General features: G+C 42.5%; 2 protein-coding genes and 1 long non-coding RNA gene across 5 annotated transcripts in view; 2 read left to right on the top strand and 1 right to left on the bottom strand.

Moving 5' to 3' along the window:
• Positions 1-17,296, bottom strand: part of LOC310808784 (uncharacterized protein) — a 29,040-nt gene that overhangs the window by 11,638 nt on the left and 106 nt on the right. For 2 of the 3 annotated variants that reach the window (XR_014554377.1, XM_083675866.1), the window contains exons 2-4: positions 4,985-5,077; positions 4,773-4,884; positions 4,472-4,654 (exon numbers count right to left, since the gene is read on the bottom strand). Coding sequence is in view for 1 of the 3 variants with exons in the window: in XM_083675866.1 (XP_083531992.1) it covers positions 4,472-4,654; positions 4,773-4,884; positions 4,985-5,077 (388 nt within the window). In the remaining 2 variants the exon portion in view is untranslated. Of the gene's footprint in view, positions 1-3,833; positions 5,078-16,880; positions 17,230-17,296 lie in introns of those variants that run through there. The other variant, XR_014554378.1, reaches the window with a different exon arrangement.
• LOC310808785 lies at positions 882-2,668 on the top strand. The gene is made up of 3 exons (XR_014554379.1): positions 882-1,167; positions 1,458-1,496; positions 1,933-2,668. It is a non-coding gene; the product is annotated as an uncharacterized lncRNA (long non-coding RNA).
• On the top strand, positions 13,535-15,063 carry LOC310808781 (uncharacterized protein). The gene is made up of 3 exons (XM_083675862.1): positions 13,535-13,591; positions 13,819-13,857; positions 14,328-15,063. The coding sequence occupies exons 2-3, from the start codon at positions 13,836-13,838 to the stop codon at positions 14,813-14,815; spliced, it is 510 nt and encodes a 169-aa protein (XP_083531988.1). The 5' UTR covers positions 13,535-13,591; positions 13,819-13,835; the 3' UTR covers positions 14,816-15,063.

The raw sequence follows: 17,296 nt of genomic DNA, 5'->3' as shown, positions 1-17,296 counted from the left end.
CTTATCCCTCATTGGAATGACAACACACACACACCTATGAACATATCCATTCATATATAATACATTCTGGATTTGGCTCACAAAAACTGGAAATAGATTAGCTTCAGATAAACTGTGTCCCCTAACGATGAAAAATGTACAGGTTGACAGATAATTCAACTACATCCTGATATGTAACTAGTTCTACCTGCATGGCCAGTGGCAACATTCCATGATGCATTTTTGCAGCTTGACTTCTCTATAAATGCTGTAGTTTCGGTGACCACAGAAACAAGTACTAGGCCTACACATATTCATCGAAGAACCAATTTGCTGGATACTTTCCACACACTAGACATAGACAGACAGACTACAAACAACCAGTAAGACATAGCCTAGCCTACATATTGAATGTCCAACAAAAGTCAAAATAAATGTCAGTTTCACAATGTTTTGCATATGCACTGTTACGCTTCACCATAGCTCAAAACTGAGATCATAACTAATGAACAGCAACATTTTATGGGGGGAGATTCAATGACAACCTATTGGCAGTTATTTCTGTAATAAAACATTAAAGGCATTATTCTCTGTAATATCACCCACTGCATGCTAGTTGGCTAGTTAATATCCCTCTCGACCAATGGGTGTAAAAATGAATTTCTGAATTAGTAGTGCACGTACACTTGCAGGCACACACACTCTCTCTCTCTTTCTTTCTTCACACACGCTGTCAAAACAGAAAGTACATTTCTCTAATTGGTGCATGTGGATATCTCTGTTTAGTCAGGTGACTTCTCAGAAAAGCCTGGTGTTCATGTAAAGAGGAGAAGGCCGATCCAGGATGTGTGTCCAGGAAGACCACCACCCCGCCCACCATCCACTCCACTATATAAACACTCACAAGGCAAGCATGTACAGGGAAGAAAAGGCACTCCATAGTTTGGTGGAGGTGCAGGCTGGAGGGTGAAACTTAAAAGACAGAAAGAGAGCAGATTGAAAGAGAGCAGATTGAAACAGAGCAGATGTAAACCTTGAAGAAGGCAGCTTGCTGGAGAAACGTTGGTTAAATAAATAAATAGCATCAGAGCAAGAGTGTGCAGCTCTCTTTCTATCTTTTAAGAAGAGCAACATACAACATATACACTGCCAAAGGACACCTGTCGACTCAAGACATCCATCACAAAGGTAGGCTAATACTGTCAACCACACCGCCTAAAAACGATGGCTTTCTTCATAGAGATATACTAAGTTAGTAAACGAAAATCAATTGTTATAGACAAAACATGAGGTAATACAGTACAATCTTTTTCAATGCTTGGCTTTTGGGAATTACCTATAGGCTAAGCAATGGGGAAATCTAAACTAATTCATACAATTTCAAAATATGAATTCAAAGTTGTACTGTCTTACGATTCTAGCTTCAGTCTGGGATGTTGATTCTTGATATAGTAAACCATTCCTCTTTGTCCCAACAGGTTTTCATTCCTCCAAGATGACAGATCTCACAGCCGAAGGTAAAATAAATAATCCAATCCAAGTTTATCATTCAAAACCTCCTTCTGGTATCACATTGCACTCCAAAATCAGTGTCAGATTTCAAAAGTAATCAATGTCAATATGGGTCCATGTCCCACACCATCAATTGTGTAGATTCAGCTATAACTCACATGAAATGAATCTGAAAGATTTGTACCAAATGATGTTGATAGACGGTGCACATCTTTCCCATTTGTTTGGGTTGAAGCACACAGCCGGATCAACAGACTGATAGGCCTTTTTGACATTACACTACCGTTAAGATTTGGAAGCATTTGACAAACTAGCAGTATTAAAACTAACCCTGTGCATGTTATCAAAACTGTAGGAAGAAACACAACTTGAAACAAGTATCTCTCTCTCCCTTCCTCCCTCTCTCTCTCTCTCTCTCTCTCTCTCTCTCTTGTTTTGCAGGCCATGCAGTCGTGCGTGCGGGTGCCAATGTCACTGTTGGTGCACAGGGGGTCCTGGATGCTATAGATAACTTTGACCGGGACGGCAGCGCTTCAGCCACAGGAACATACTCAGGCACGGGCACCTTTTCTAATGGTTTTGAAAATAAAACAGGTCGGCGTATACCCAAGGCAGGTGTGTATGCGGCGACAGGAGTAGGCCTGGCCCGAGCTGAGTGGAGCGTGTTTGATGCAGAGGCCAAAGGACCCAACGCAAGTGCTGGTGCCGGTGTGTCACTGCTGGGTGCGAAAGCCATAGCCAAGGCAGAGATCGCCAGTGCCTCTGCGTCCGCTGGGCCGGTGAAGGCGACGGTGGGTCTCTCAGCGGACACTGGAGTTGGGATCGGGGTGGACGGGCTTGAGGCAAAATTTCTGGGTACCGGCTTCAAAATCGGCCCAACAGTTAACATTTCTCTGTTCGGTAGTGGGGTCGAGTTCAATCTCTGGTGATCAATGAGTTCAACTGCCCCTATAGACCACTACCAGTCTGTGCCTGGAGGTCCACTCTTTGTGATAATGAAAGTGCCTTCATAATTGAACTTGTTCAGTGGGAGACCATGTCCTCTCTCTCACACACACTCATTCCTTCATAGAGAGTAGGATGGCATTGAGTACAGTACTTTACTGATATGGCTTTTTATATAATCTGTGCTTTTTTAATGGACAATATTTGCAATAAATACCTTTATTACACCTTATTGGTAGATGTTCTTTTCTGTCGCAGCTGAAATCGACAATCATAATGGGTCAGCCATAACCTCTCTTTCTCACACACACACACACGCACACACACACACACACGCACACACACACACACACACACACACACACACACACACACACACACACACACACACACACACACGCACACACACGCACACACACGCACACACACGCACACACACCACATTATACCAATACCAATCATATATGTCCTCTTCTCTGTCCTTCTCAAAAAGCATTGGAGGAGAATATCTAAGGGGAAGAATCTAGATTTCTCCGACAATGCATTTTGAGTCAAAGTTAAAAGGTATAGTATATGAGCGCCATCTATAGGGCTCAAGCTTTATTACAGTTTCCCTCTGCTGCTGCCATGCCTGTTTGATTGTGAGAATCTGCCAGTCGCATAGCCATTGGCTTAATCGGTTTACCAACCAATTATCTCCCACAACAGTGCTTGCGCAACACACATTTCTTAGCCAATTTGCAGTCGTGCCATTCGCTGAATTTGATTGATTATTTTTAGATCAGTGAAGGCTTTGGTCAAGTAAAATGCTCATGTCTCACCACAGAGATTCAGTGGTACCTTATCAAGTTGTTCTCCACTCTTGGCCCAGCCAGATAATAATAATTATAATAATTATAATTATTAATATAATAATAATAATAAATTTAGCTAAGAGAACACACAAACATTACCATGATGTGTTTTGAGTGACTGATATAAAGTTTTGTTAGCGTTTCCTGTAATTTTGAAAAGTCTGAAATGCTCAGGATGTATTCTGTTGTGTTTTCAGTGTTGTACCAGACTTTAAACATCTTCTCCTCCAAAGCTGTTCTGCTTCGCTGCTTAGACCCGTACTAGTAAATACAGCTGCAAGTAGCGATGACGCTGGGTTCAAGCCTATTGCCCTTTTTGCCTTCTTTCAAATATAACACCCTCATTTTATGAGTCATTTATTATTTCAGAGGTCATCTAACTTAGCTACAGTTTTTCTCAATTGCTTAAGCACATTTCTTGAAAACAGTATTCAACTTTTCAAAACAAAAAACAGTTCTCCAAAACAGTTAACACATTTGCCAAAACAGCACATTTCTTTTCCAAAATGTACTATTTCTCTCAAAACTTAGAATACATGTCACAGGGATTCACCCTTGCAGCGTCTCTGGTATTTTGCAGTACATCAGTGGACATACCTAACTAGCCTGAGATGACATAACCGGCTATTTACAGTTAACTGATTGAACTGATTGAGACTCCTACTAAGTCTGCTCATATTTTGTTTACATTGCATAATATTTTGTTTACATTGCAAAACATCAGATAAATGAGCGACTGTTGTTGGCTAGCCTGCAGCCACCAGGCTCATCTCGCCAGCTCCTTGTAACAATGAGGAACAATACAAAGTCCCAAGTCCTGGTATTTTCCTTTGCTGGGAGTGCAAAGTTCAACACAGAAACTTCTGGGAATTTTAGTTTATTTTCCTTCAAAAGGTCAAATCGATAGTTCTATTTCAACAAAACTTCTTAAAGGCAGACTCTGGGATCTAATGTCAATTGGAAAAGAGTGGGCCGCGCTACCAGAGATCATTTCAAAATGGAGATTATCAAGAAACAAGAGGAGTCGGCATGCACATGCACGGTACACATGAGCTGACATCTAATGAGTGCCTACAGTTCATCCAAGCCTTGTATGCCAGCCTGTAGGAAGTTATGCTTTTAGTTAATTTGCAATCGGTTATTTTGTTATATTAAGCAAATGGGATTGTTGCTGTGTTTACCCATTGTGCCTCGGAAGTTGTGTGAGCAGCAGGTGACTGATTGTAATTCTTCTCTTCCTCCATTCAAGATACAGAAGACGTTGAGAGTAGAACTCAAGTGACATTATTTTGAAGTCTTCAACATGGTCCATGGAAACCATGAAGTGGTACATCTGATGTGGCTCAAACTCTATCATGAAAGGACTGGGCGCAATAAAGGTTTCTGTCAAGGTCAGCTTAAGTGAGTCATAAGATCTGATAAATCATTTGAATCATCAATTGAGGGACTTATCAACAACATAATAAACAAAATGTATCTCACCCAGACACCAACATGATGGATGTCTTGCTGATGTCTCCCTTTAGCTGAATGAATAACTGTGCCTCCAATGAGCAGTTTCTTTCAAAGTGCAACTCCAATAGAAATGGAGTGACTAAAAGAGGCACAAAATAGATCAATCAACTGTTTTGCCTTACCTGAAGTGACCTGAAACAACTGGAGCTCTTTCATAATATCTGTCAATGTGTCCTAACCACAGAATGGCCCAGTTGCACTGATGTCCAGGACAGCAGTGAGGGGCTGGAAGGGGATAGGACGATCTGGGGGCAGCCAGCTGATATCATAACCTTTGAGAGAGAGGGAGAGAGAATAACCAGGGTAATCATCTGCTGTCCATCATTCAGTATCCATTTCTAATGAGGCTAGTCCTGGTTTGAGACTTTCAGTTCTGCTTAAGAGTGTGTCAGCAATGGAGTGTATCAGCAATAGAAAACCAGAGAGTGGAAGTGAATCTCCAAAGGATATCCATCAAGGATATTGAAAGTGTGTGAAGAGTTCTGGTGTTCAGGTGATGGGATGGAAATATCAATCAGCATAATTCATGTACAAGCCAAGCCATAATAACATGACGACAAGGACAATAAAGGATAATAAAGTTGAATCTAATCTAATCTATAATTGTATCAAAAACTACAAAAACTGTATCAAATTTGGATAATGAATAGCGTGCTACTGTTCTTGTCGTTTTCTGGTTGCAACAAACAGCTTTAAATGGCAAAGGGCAAGAAAACCCTCGCTGGTTTTATTGCGGCACTGCATAACATCACTTCAAGATGCAGATGTTAGATCCTTGATGATCACTCAGTGGCATCTATAAGCCAACTACGAACCACTAAAAACACTACTTATAGGTTTGCAAAGTTACAGGTAACCTATATTCAATTAATTAGATGACCTCCTACCAATGCTTAAATGTTAAATGAAAGTTGCCACAAGACGTGCTGGAGACCCCAGGCCCGGGTACAGCTCAGAGTGATACCTGCCATGCATCTTACCTAATGTTGGCCCATCTACACTGCTCAGCAAATCATAACTCCAACTCAGACTTTAGTCATTATTGCTCTGCATACAACATCCCATCAACATGCCTCTTTCTTTCAATCCGCAGCCCACTATTTATACTACCAAAACATATTGCAGGAATATTGATAGTGATTCATTGCAAATCTAAATATCCATTTCATTGGTACATCAATATATCATCCAGTCATGACTACAGCTTATATTGCCACACAAATGAGTCCCAACTCAGTGTCTGCTGAGCGTTCATTGGTTGTTTTAGTTACAGTATTACTACATTTTAAAAAAGGGTGGATTTGCAAGCGTACATAACAACATTGAGACTTGAACTCCCAATTACAAAATTTGGTCCCATGAACTTTAATGTACATACATTCAAAGTTCATCCATAATTACAAATTTTGCTTAACGCAACCAAAAAAGACCTGATAAAATAAAATAAAATGTTGACTACTCAAAACAGAGTGAGATATGAGACCATCATACTGTAGCAGGGCCTGCAGAAGCCATCATACATATTTTTGGGGAATAAAAGAGCAACATCTAGACATAAGCTAAACAAACAAAAATACAAGAGAAGTCAACTCATAAACCATAACGGACAACGGTACGAGAAGCATCATTGTTATGGAGTCATTACGCGTATTAAAGGTTGTAGGGGGGGGTTTAACGATAACCATAACATTTTCAGGCATTCCGCAAAAGGTGACAAACATTAATTGTTTCTGTTGGTTACTTGAGGAAAAAACTGTCGTCTGATGGGAATATGAATAGTAAAAGCTGAAGCCAAAATTAAACATACAATAAGATCACACGACACCGCAACTATGGTAACAGCTCCTCTATTACAGCACCTCAACAGGCAATACAAAGTAGGACCAATCTTCGCACCAGCTCAAATTCAATCTTTCTAGTAGATGCCTATTCAACGACTAACATGACTAATGTTCCATCAGTCTCATTCTTAGGGTACATTTTTGCCAGAGAACAGACATCAGAAAACAAAGACAACTTCGACTTCTTACTATCCCAATTTGAGGGGTCAATAAGTTCAAGTTAATGAACATGCATAATACGCATATTACAGGTGGATACGTCATTTCTTAAAGTATATCAACACTCTGGCTTTCAGTACATTCAGTGTTACCTATTGTTACCTTTGAATTAAGAAAATAAGTTATACTCTACTATAAGGGGAGGTTAGCTCTTCAGGGGAAGATAGGAGAAAGGCAAAGAGAGGCATTACTGTGCCTATATATCTGACATTATACTTTTAGGAGATGTTTAGATGGTCAGCAGTAGGCTATAGGCCTATGTTACAACCCGGCTCGCTAGGGGAAAGGGAAGCAACATATACCCAGGTGGAATTGGTAAATTATAGTTATTTTATTAACAAGGAACTTAAATTGTCTTAAGGGCAACACGGGTAATACAGATTTAGTGGCTACAACAATAGAAAAAAGGGACCTACAGGGGCTGTTCAACTCAACTAAACAAATATAACCAAAAGCAAGCTCATAAACGGGGAGCAAAACCTAAACCTTTATCATCTAATCAAAACCAAAGCGAAAACAAAACCTCACTGGCCTAAAGCAGTGGACAAAACTTAAATACAGTGCAGAACAGCCACCTCTACTCCTGGAGAGTCTAAACAAAGGAATCTACAGAGTGTGGTGCAAAATCAGTGCAACAAAACTATACTTGGCCCAATTTTCGGTAACCATAAACTAATAAACGATTATGCTATACACAGTATCACAATACACAATACTAACAAGTTTCTACAAAGTCTATCTTTCTAATGAGTCTCTACAAAGTCAAGTGTTCTACACAAGTCTCACGGGTTCTGGTCAAACATACACAGCCCGCCGACTGACAAGCTGGCCCGGCTTTTTATCCGGCCCGCGCTGGGACCCGATAGGCGCGCTGGTTGCGATGCATCCAATCCGGATCCGCGCTGGCGATGTCGACGGAGTGGGCGGAGCCTTGGAATTTGTAGCGCGCAGCCTGCTTGACAGCATACTAAGAGACATACGGGCGGGTATCGGCTGCGGCCGTAACACCCTCCCCCTTAAGATACAACTTCATAACAAATACATATATGTTTATTGTACACTGAATAAAACACATTAATGCACAGCTGTCAGGGGCAACAGGGTTTTGGACAGGTTTGCAAGTCTCACTACTCTTTCCGGACACTTCTCTAGAGTAGTAGCGTTTTAGCATGTTGACATGGCAAACGCGAGTACTTCTCCTTCTCTCGGGAGTGCTGATGACATAATCAGTGTCACTAAGACACTCACGGATGTCATGTGGGCCGGAGAATTTTGCCGAAAGAGCAGACCCTGGGATAGGCAGTAAGGCTAAAACTTTGTCACCGACCTGAAATTGTCTGGGGACGGCGGAGCGGTCGTAACGACGCTTCATCGCCGTTTGTGAACTGGCAAGAGCTTCTCTTGCAATGGTATTGGCCTTATGCAAGCGCTCACGAAATTGACTAACAAAGTCCAACACATTCCGCTCGGCGGAAGATTCGGACGCTAAAAATGTGTCTTGTAACGATTTCAGTGGACCACGGGGCGTGTGGCCAAAGACAAGCTCTGCGGGGCTGAATCCTAAAGATTCCTGGACGGCTTCACGGGCTGCAAATAGCATAAATGGAACTCCCTCGTCCCAACTTTTCTCAGTTTCTAGGCAGTATTTTCGGAGCATAGCCTTTAAGGTTTGATGCCACCGTTCTAACGCACCCTGAGACTCAGGATGGTATGCACTAGAAAATGTATGCCGTACACCTAACATTTTGAAAGCCTGCTTAAAAAGCTTTGACTTAAAATTTGTGCCCTGATCCGTTTGGATCACACGGGGCAGGCCGAATGTGGAAAATAATTTATTTAGCGCCTTCACTACCGAACTGGCGGTGATGTTACGCACCGGGACAGCTTCGGGAAAACGAGTGGCAGCGCACATAATGGTAAGTAAATACTGGTTTCCACTTTGTTCTGGGCAAGGGACCAACACAATCAACTATTACCCGTTCGAACGGCTCTCCTATTGCAGGTATAGGATGCAATGGGGCCGGAGGAATGGTTTGATTTGGTTTCCCTGCCAGCTGGCATACATGACAAAAGCGACAATGGTTAGCTACATCAGCCTTTAACCCTGGCCAAAAGAAGTGCCTAAGGATGAGCTGATAAGTTTTGGTTATCCCTAAATGTCCTGACCACTGGCTCTCATGAGCTACCGACAAAACATGGGGACGATACACAGACGGAACAACTACCTGATAGACAGTACTCCAATCAGAATTGTTCGCTAAGGGAGGCGACCACTTACGCACCAGAACCTCGTTATGGAGTAAGTAGGCTACCTTCTCTTTTACGGTGTCAGCACTCACCACATTGGAGAAACACTTAGCCAGCGTCGGATCAGTTCTCTGAGCAGCGCACAGGCGTTCGCGGGTCACTGGAAGTGACAGGGTATCAGAAGGCGGCGTCTCTGGGCCGGTCGGGCGCACTTGATCTGCGGCACCTTCATTAGAGGATGCGGTTGCGACCTCCGTCCCACCCTCTCCTGAAAAGGTCTGCGCAAGCACACTGTCAAAGAGAGAAATATCCTCATCCCTATCCTTATCTCTGACTGACTGTGAGCGAGTGACTGCGCACGCAGGGAACAACTCCGTTTGAGACTGTCCCATTTTTCCTAACTCTGGGCACTGAGGGAAATCCAACACTTCCAGTGTAGGAGTCACTTTACCCCCAGCTATGTCGTTACCCATTAAAAAGGCAATACCTCTAACTGGCAACGCAGGACAAACAGCAACAGGAAAGAAACCTGTGATCAGTTTTGATCGTATATGTATGCGGTGTACTGGCCGAGGGACGTAACCCATTTCAAGGCCACGCAACACAGCTCCATACCCGCATGCAGACTGCTCTGTGAAGGGCAAGGCATTGGCGACCATTACCGACTGCGAGCAACCCGTGTCTCGTAAAATACGCACCAGGCGCTGATCACCAGTCTCGCCTGTCAGTGATACTAACCCCTCGAATGTGAATGGTTCAAAACATGCCTCAACTTCCGCAACACTAGTCTCGGTGTCAAAACGCGGTTCACTTTTAATTAATCCGACACTTTTCGGATACGGGCCCCTCTGAGAAGGCTGTTGCTCTTTCTGTCTAAGAGTCAAACAGTTTGCAATTATGTGACCAGGTTTGTGACAATAAAAACACTCTTTCCTCTTTCTTAGGATTTTGTGACTTAAACGAATGAGTGTGCACCGCCGGAGCATGACGAGGCTTCTCAACAGAGACTGACGGAAACACAGTCCTGTGAGTTAGCACATACTCGTCGGCCAGTACAGCAGCAGAGGAGAGTGAACTTACTTTCTGTTCATTTAGATAGACAACAAGGCGATCGGGCAAGCTCTTCTTGAATTCTTCCAACAAAATCAACTCCCGCAATGAAGTAAAATCATTGGCCTTGCAGGTTGTGATCCACTTATCAAACATTGTTCCCTTTTCCCTTGCGAACTCACCATAAGTCTGGTTTGGGGCTTTCTTTAGATTTCGAAACTTCTGTCGATACGCTTCAGGGACCAATTCGTAAGCGCGTAAAATCGCGGCTTTCACATGATCATAATTTAGACTATCCGCTATAGGGAGGGAAGCAACTGCTTCTTGGGCTTTGCCATGCATTTTGCATTGTAATAATAGTGCCCACACTTCAGCCGGCCACTGCAGCGCTGAAGCAATGCGCTCAAACGCACCAAAATAGGAGTCCACCTCCGTTTCCTTAAACGTTGGCACTAGTGCAATGTGCTTGCTAATTTCAAAAGTTTTATGCGGTGAAGTGGTGGAAGGAGGAGACATACCGTCTGCCGCAGCGGACGCATGCAGTGCCTGCGCCGGTCTCTGGGAGTCGAGTTCCAGCTGTCGAATTCTCACAGCGGTGTCAGCCTCGATCTCCAGCTTTTTAATTTCCAGCTGTAACTGTGCTTGCCTGCTTTGTGCTTTCTCCTGGGCTTCTATGTGGAGACGGGCAAGACGGACTTTTAGCCGAGCCCCGTCTTTGGACCCAGTGCTAGTAAAAGGCGAGGGATCGTAGCGAGGCAGCGTAAACGGAGTTTTCACCCGCTCATCTGTCTCACCCTCCACTTCCGCACTTGCCTGAGCACCTTGAGGATCACCTGCCACTTCACCCAGTGCACTACCATAGAGCACAGCGGACTCTGACTGAGACAATACAATGACTTCTCTCTCCACCAATTCGTGTATTACTAAAGCCTTAAGCTCGGCTTTCTTAATTATCCGCTTGGGATAAACTAGACCGTAGTGATGTGCTATCTGTGCTAAGTCATCTTTACGGCAGCTATCAATCTGCCCAAGAGTGGGATTAGCCAGGAATGTGTTAACGTTGAACAGTGCCATGTTCAACGGGTACTATAAGCACACACAATACCCTATTGTATTATTCTAAAAACAATCCAACCTCCCAGTTGTCAATAACTTTTTGTTTGGCTACGGGATTTAATCCTTTAACAGATAAATATCCCGGACGAGCCCACACTTATGTTACAACCCGGCTCGCTAGGGGAAAGGGAAGCAACATATACCCAGGTGGAATTGGTAAATTATAGTTATTTTATTAACAAGGAACTTAAATTGTCTTAAGGGCAACACGGGTAATACAGATTTAGTGGCTACAACAATAGAAAAAAGGGACCTACAGGGGCTGTTCAACTCAACTAAACAAATATAACCAAAAGCAAGCTCATAAACGGGGAGCAAAACCTAAACCTTTATCATCTAATCAAAACCAAAGCGAAAACAAAACCTCACTGGCCTAAAGCAGTGGACAAAACTTAAATACAGTGCAGAACAGCCACCTCTACTCCTGGAGAGTCTAAACAAAGGAATCTACAGAGTGTGGTGCAAAATCAGTGCAACAAAACTATACTTGGCCCAATTTTCGGTAACCATAAACTAATAAACGATTATGCTATACACAGTATCACAATACACAATACTAACAAGTTTCTACAAAGTCTATCTTTCTAATGAGTCTCTACAAAGTCAAGTGTTCTACACAAGTCTCACGGGTACTGGTCAAACATACACAGCCCGCCGACTGACAAGCTGGCCCGGCTTTTTATCCGGCCCGCGCTGGGACCCGATAGGCGCGCTGGTTGCGATGCATCCAATCCGGATCCGGGCTGGCGATGTCGACGGAGTGGGCGGAGCCTTGGAATTTGTAGCGCGCAGCCTGCTTGACAGCATACTAAGAGACATACGGGCGGGTATCGGCTGCGGCCGTAACAGCCTACAATAGTGCAAACCCAGATTCACGTTTCATTTTGTTATTAACATTGTTTGCTTGAATGTCCTTCTGCAACACAGAGAAATATGGGTCATATGGAAAAGGCATCCATCTATACTATTCTTAGCCCCATTTTGAATGGAGATTGACAACTGAACTGAGACATCCATGTGGGGACCAGTTGAAGAAGTCATACAAACCAACAAAGGGTAAAGCCGAGCAATGACGACGTTAAACAATCTCTAAAACACTCCCAACAACTCGATTAAGCATGATGAAAAAAGATCAACAGACAATCCAATTGAATCCAATTCAATTGTTGCATTCAAGCAACAGAGGCACGTGAAATGTGCCTACTGGTGAGCTGAATTGGTCTATGATATCCATGATGATATGCCATTTAGTTAAACAAAACAGACCCCTCATAACCATACTCTTTCGCAATTAAATGTGCCTTTTCCCGAAAAACTGTCAAGATCTGATCAGAGGGCACCCTTAAGCCTAGTTTTTATGCAAGTACTAGACTAGAAATGGTGCATGTATGATTTAAATGTGATTTCATTATTTACATCCTGGGCTTGCTATTGTTCAGGTCACTCTCAAATTAAGCACTTATCCCTCATTGGAATGACAACACACACACACCTATGAACATATCCATTCATATATAATACATTCTGGATTTGGCTCACAAAAACTGGAAATAGATTAGCTTCAGATAAACTGTGTCCCCTAACGATGAAAAATGTACAGGTTGACAGATAATTCAACTACATCCTGATATGTAACTAGTTCTACCTGCATGGCCAGTGGCAACATTCCATGATGCATTTTTGCAGCTTGACTTCTCTATAAATGCTGTAGTTTCGGTGACCACAGAAACAAGTACTAGGCCTACACATATTCATCGAAGAACCAATTTGCTGGATACTTTCCACACACTAGAGATAGACAGACAGACTACAAACAACCAGTAAGATATAGCCTAGCCTACATATTGAATGTCCAACAAAAGTCAAAATAAATGTCAGTTTCACAATGTTTTGCATATGCACTGTTACGCTTCACCATAGCTCAAAACTGAGATCATAACTAATGAACAGCAACATTTTATGGGGGGAGATTCAATGACAACCTATTGGCAGTTATTTCTGTAATAAAACATTAAAGGCATTATTCTCTGTAATATCACCCACTGCATGCTAGTTGGCTAGTTAATATCCCTCTCGACCAATGGGTGTAAAAATGAATTTCTGAATTAGTAGTGCACGTACACTTGCAGGCACACACACTCTCTCTCTCTTTCTTTCTTCACACACGCTGTCAAAACAGAAAGTACATTTCTCTAATTGGTGCATGTGGATATCTCTGTTTAGTCAGGTGACTTCTCAGAAAAGCCTGGTGTTCATGTGAAGAGGAGAAGGCCGATCCAGGATGTGTTGGCTTCCTTCATAGAGATATACTAAGTTAGTAAACGAAAATCAATTGTTATAGACAAAACATGAGGTAATACAGTACAATCTTTTTCAATGCTTGGCTTTTGGGAATTACCCATAGGCTAAGCAATGGGGAAATCTAAACTAATTCATACAATTTCAAAATATGAATTCAAAGTTGTACTGTCTTACGATTCTAGCTTCAGTCTGGGATGTTGATTCTTGATATAGTAAACCATTCCTCTTTGTCCCAACAGGTTTTCATTCCTCCAAGATGACAGATCTCACAGCCGAAGGTAAAATAAATAATCCAATCCAAGTTTATCATTCAAAACCTCCTTCTGGTATCACATTGCACTCCAAAATCAGTGTCAGATTTCAAAAGTAATCAATGTCAATATGGGTCCATGTCCCACACCATCAATTGTGTAGATTCAGCTATAACTCACATGAAATGAATCTGAAAGATTTGTACCAAATGATGTTGATAGACGGTGCACATCTTTCCCATTTGTTTGGGTTGAAGCACACAGCCGGATCAACAGACTGATAGGCCTTTTTGACATTACACTACCGTTAAGATTTGGAAGCATTTGACAAACTAGCAGTATTAAAACTAACCCTGTGCATGTTATCAAAACTGTAGGAAGAAACACAACTTGAAACAAGTATCTCTCTCTCTCCCTCCCTCCCTCCCTCTCTCTCTCTATCTCTCCCTTCCTCCCTCTCTCTCTCTCTCTCTCTCTCTCTCTCTCTTGTTTTGCAGGCCATGCAGTCGTGCGTGCGGGTGCCAATGTCACTGTTGGTGCACAGGGGGTCCTGGATGCTATAGATAACTTTGACCGGGACGGCAGCGCTTCAGCCACAGGAACATACTCAGGCACGGGCACCTTTTCTAATGGTTTTGAAAATAAAACAGGTCGGCGTATACCCAAGGCAGGTGTGTATGCGGCGACAGGAGTAGGCCTGGCCCGAGCTGAGTGGAGCGTGTTTGATGCAGAGGCCAAAGGACCCAACGCAAGTGCTGGTGCCGGTGTGTCACTGCTGGGTGCGAAAGCCATAGCCAAGGCAGAGATCGCCAGTGCCTCTGCGTCCGCTGGGCCGGTGAAGGCGACGGTGGGTCTCTCAGCGGACACTGGAGTTGGGATCGGGGTGGACGGGCTTGAGGCAAAATTTCTGGGTACCGGCTTCAAAATCGGCCCAACAGTTAACATTTCTCTGTTCGGTAGTGGGGTCGAGTTCAATCTCTGGTGATCAATGAGTTCAACTGCCCCTATAGACCACTACCAGTCTGTGCCTGGAGGTCCACTCTTTGTGATAATGAAAGTGCCTTCATAATTGAACTTGTTCAGTGGGAGACCATGTCCTCTCTCTCACACACACTCATTCCTTCATAGAGAGTAGGATGGCATTGAGTACAGTACTTTACTGATATGGCTTTTTATATAATCTGTGCTTTTTTAATGGACAATATTTGCAATAAATACCTTTATTACACCTTATTGGTAGATGTTCTTTTCTGTCGCAGCTGAAATCGACAATCATAATGGGTCAGCCATAACCTCTCTTTCTCACACACACACACACGCACACACACACACACACACACACACACACACACACACACACACACACACACACACACACACACACACACACACACACACACACACACACACACACACACACACACACTTGCACGCACACACACACACACACACACCACATTATACCAATACCAATCATATATGTCCTCTTCTCTGTCCTTCTCAAAAAGCATTGGAGGAGAATATCTAAGGGGAAGAATCTAGATTTCTCCGACAATGCATTTTGAGTCAAAGTTAAAAGGTATAGTATATGAGCGCCATCTATAGGGCTCAAGCTTTATTACAGTTTCCCTCTGCTGCTGCCATGCCTGTTTGATTGTGAGAATCTGCCAGTCGCATAGCCATTGGCTTAATCGGTTTACCAACCAATTATCTCCCACAACAGTGCTTGCGCAACACACATTTCTTAGCCAATTTGCAGTCGTGCCATTCGCTGAATTTGATTGATTATTTTTAGATCAGTGAAGGCTTTGGTCAAGTAAAATGCTCATGTCTCACCACAGAGATTCAGTGGTACCTTATCAAGTTGTTCTCCACTCTTGGCCCAGCCAGATAATAATAATTATAATAATTATAATTATTAATATAATAATAATAATAAATTTAGCTAAGAGAACACACAAACATTACCATGATGTGTTTTGAGTGACTGATATAAAGTTTTGTTAGCGTTTCCTGTAATTTTGAAAAGTCTGAAATGCTCAGGATGTATTCTGTTGTGTTTTCAGTGTTGTACCAGACTTTAAACATCTTCTCCTCCAAAGCTGTTCTGCTTCGCTGCTTAGACCCGTACTAGTAAATACAGCTGCAAGTAGCGATGACGCTGGGTTCAAGCCTATTGCCCTTTTTGCCTTCTTTCAAATATAACACCCTCATTTTATGAGTCATTTATTATTTCAGAGGTCATCTAACTTAGCTACAGTTTTTCTCAATTGCTTAAGCACATTTCTTGAAAACAGTATTCAACTTTTCAAAACAAAAAACAGTTCTCCAAAACAGTTAACACATTTGCCAAAACAGCACATTTCTTTTCCAAAATGTACTATTTCTCTCAAAACTTAGAATACATGTCACAGGGATTCACCCTTGCAGCGTCTCTGGTATTTTGCAGTACATCAGTGGACATACCTAACTAGCCTGAGATGACATAACCGGCTATTTACAGTTAACTGATTGAACTGATTGAGACTCCTACTAAGTCTGCTCATATTTTGTTTACATTGCATAATATTTTGTTTACATTGCAAAACATCAGATAAATGAGCGACTGTTGTTGGCTAGCCTGCAGCCACCAGGCTCATCTCGCCAGCTCCTTGTAACAATGAGGAACAATACAAAGTCCCAAGTCCTGGTATTTTCCTTTGCTGGGAGTGCAAAGTTCAACACAGAAACTTCTGGGAATTTTAGTTTATTTTCCTTCAAAAGGTCAAATCGATAGTTCTATTTCAACAAAACTTCTTAAAGGCAGACTCTGGGATCTAATGTCAATTGGAAAAGAGTGGGCCGCGCTACCAGAGATCATTTCAAAATGGAGATTATCAAGAAACAAGAGGAGTCGGCATGCACATGCACGGTACACATGAGCTGACATCTAATGAGTGCCTACAGTTCATCCAAGCCTTGTATGCCAGCCTGTAGGAAGTTATGCTTTTAGTTAATTTGCAATCGGTTATTTTGTTATATTAAGCAAATGGGATTGTTGCTGTGTTTACCCATTGTGCCTCGGAAGTTGTGTGAGCAGCAGGTGACTGATTGTAATTCTTCTCTTCCTCCATTCAAGATACAGAAGACGTTGAGAGTAGAACTCAAGTGACATTATTTTGAAGTCTTCAACATGGTCCATGGAAACCATGAAGTGGTACATCTGATGTGGCTCAAACTCTATCATGAAAGGACTGGGCGCAATAAAGGTTTCTGTCAAGGTCAGCTTAAGTGAGTCATAAGATCTGATAAATCATTTGAATCATCAATTGAGGGACTTATCAACAACATAATAAACAAAATGTATCTCACCCAGACACCAACATGATGGATGTCTTGCTGATGTCTCCCTTTAGCTGAATGAATAACTGTGCCTCCAATGAGCAGTTTCTTTCAAAGTGCAACTCCAATAGAAATGGAGTGACTA

The sequence above is a fragment of the Argentina silus genome (genome assembly GCF_951799395.1).
Source record: "Argentina silus genome assembly, chromosome: 8".
Classification (NCBI taxonomy): Eukaryota; Metazoa; Chordata; class Actinopteri; order Argentiniformes; family Argentinidae; genus Argentina; species Argentina silus.
This window is presented reverse-complemented; position numbering and strand designations above follow the sequence as displayed.

Bases quoted from the DNA above. Each gene is read 5' to 3' on its own strand.
- LOC310808781 (XM_083675862.1), top strand. From the start codon at position 13,836: ATGACAGATCTCACAGCCGAAG. The intron at 13,858-14,327 runs GTAAAATAAATA...CTTGTTTTGCAG, and splicing joins GACAGATCTCACAGCCGAAG to GCCATGCAGTCGTGCGTGCG.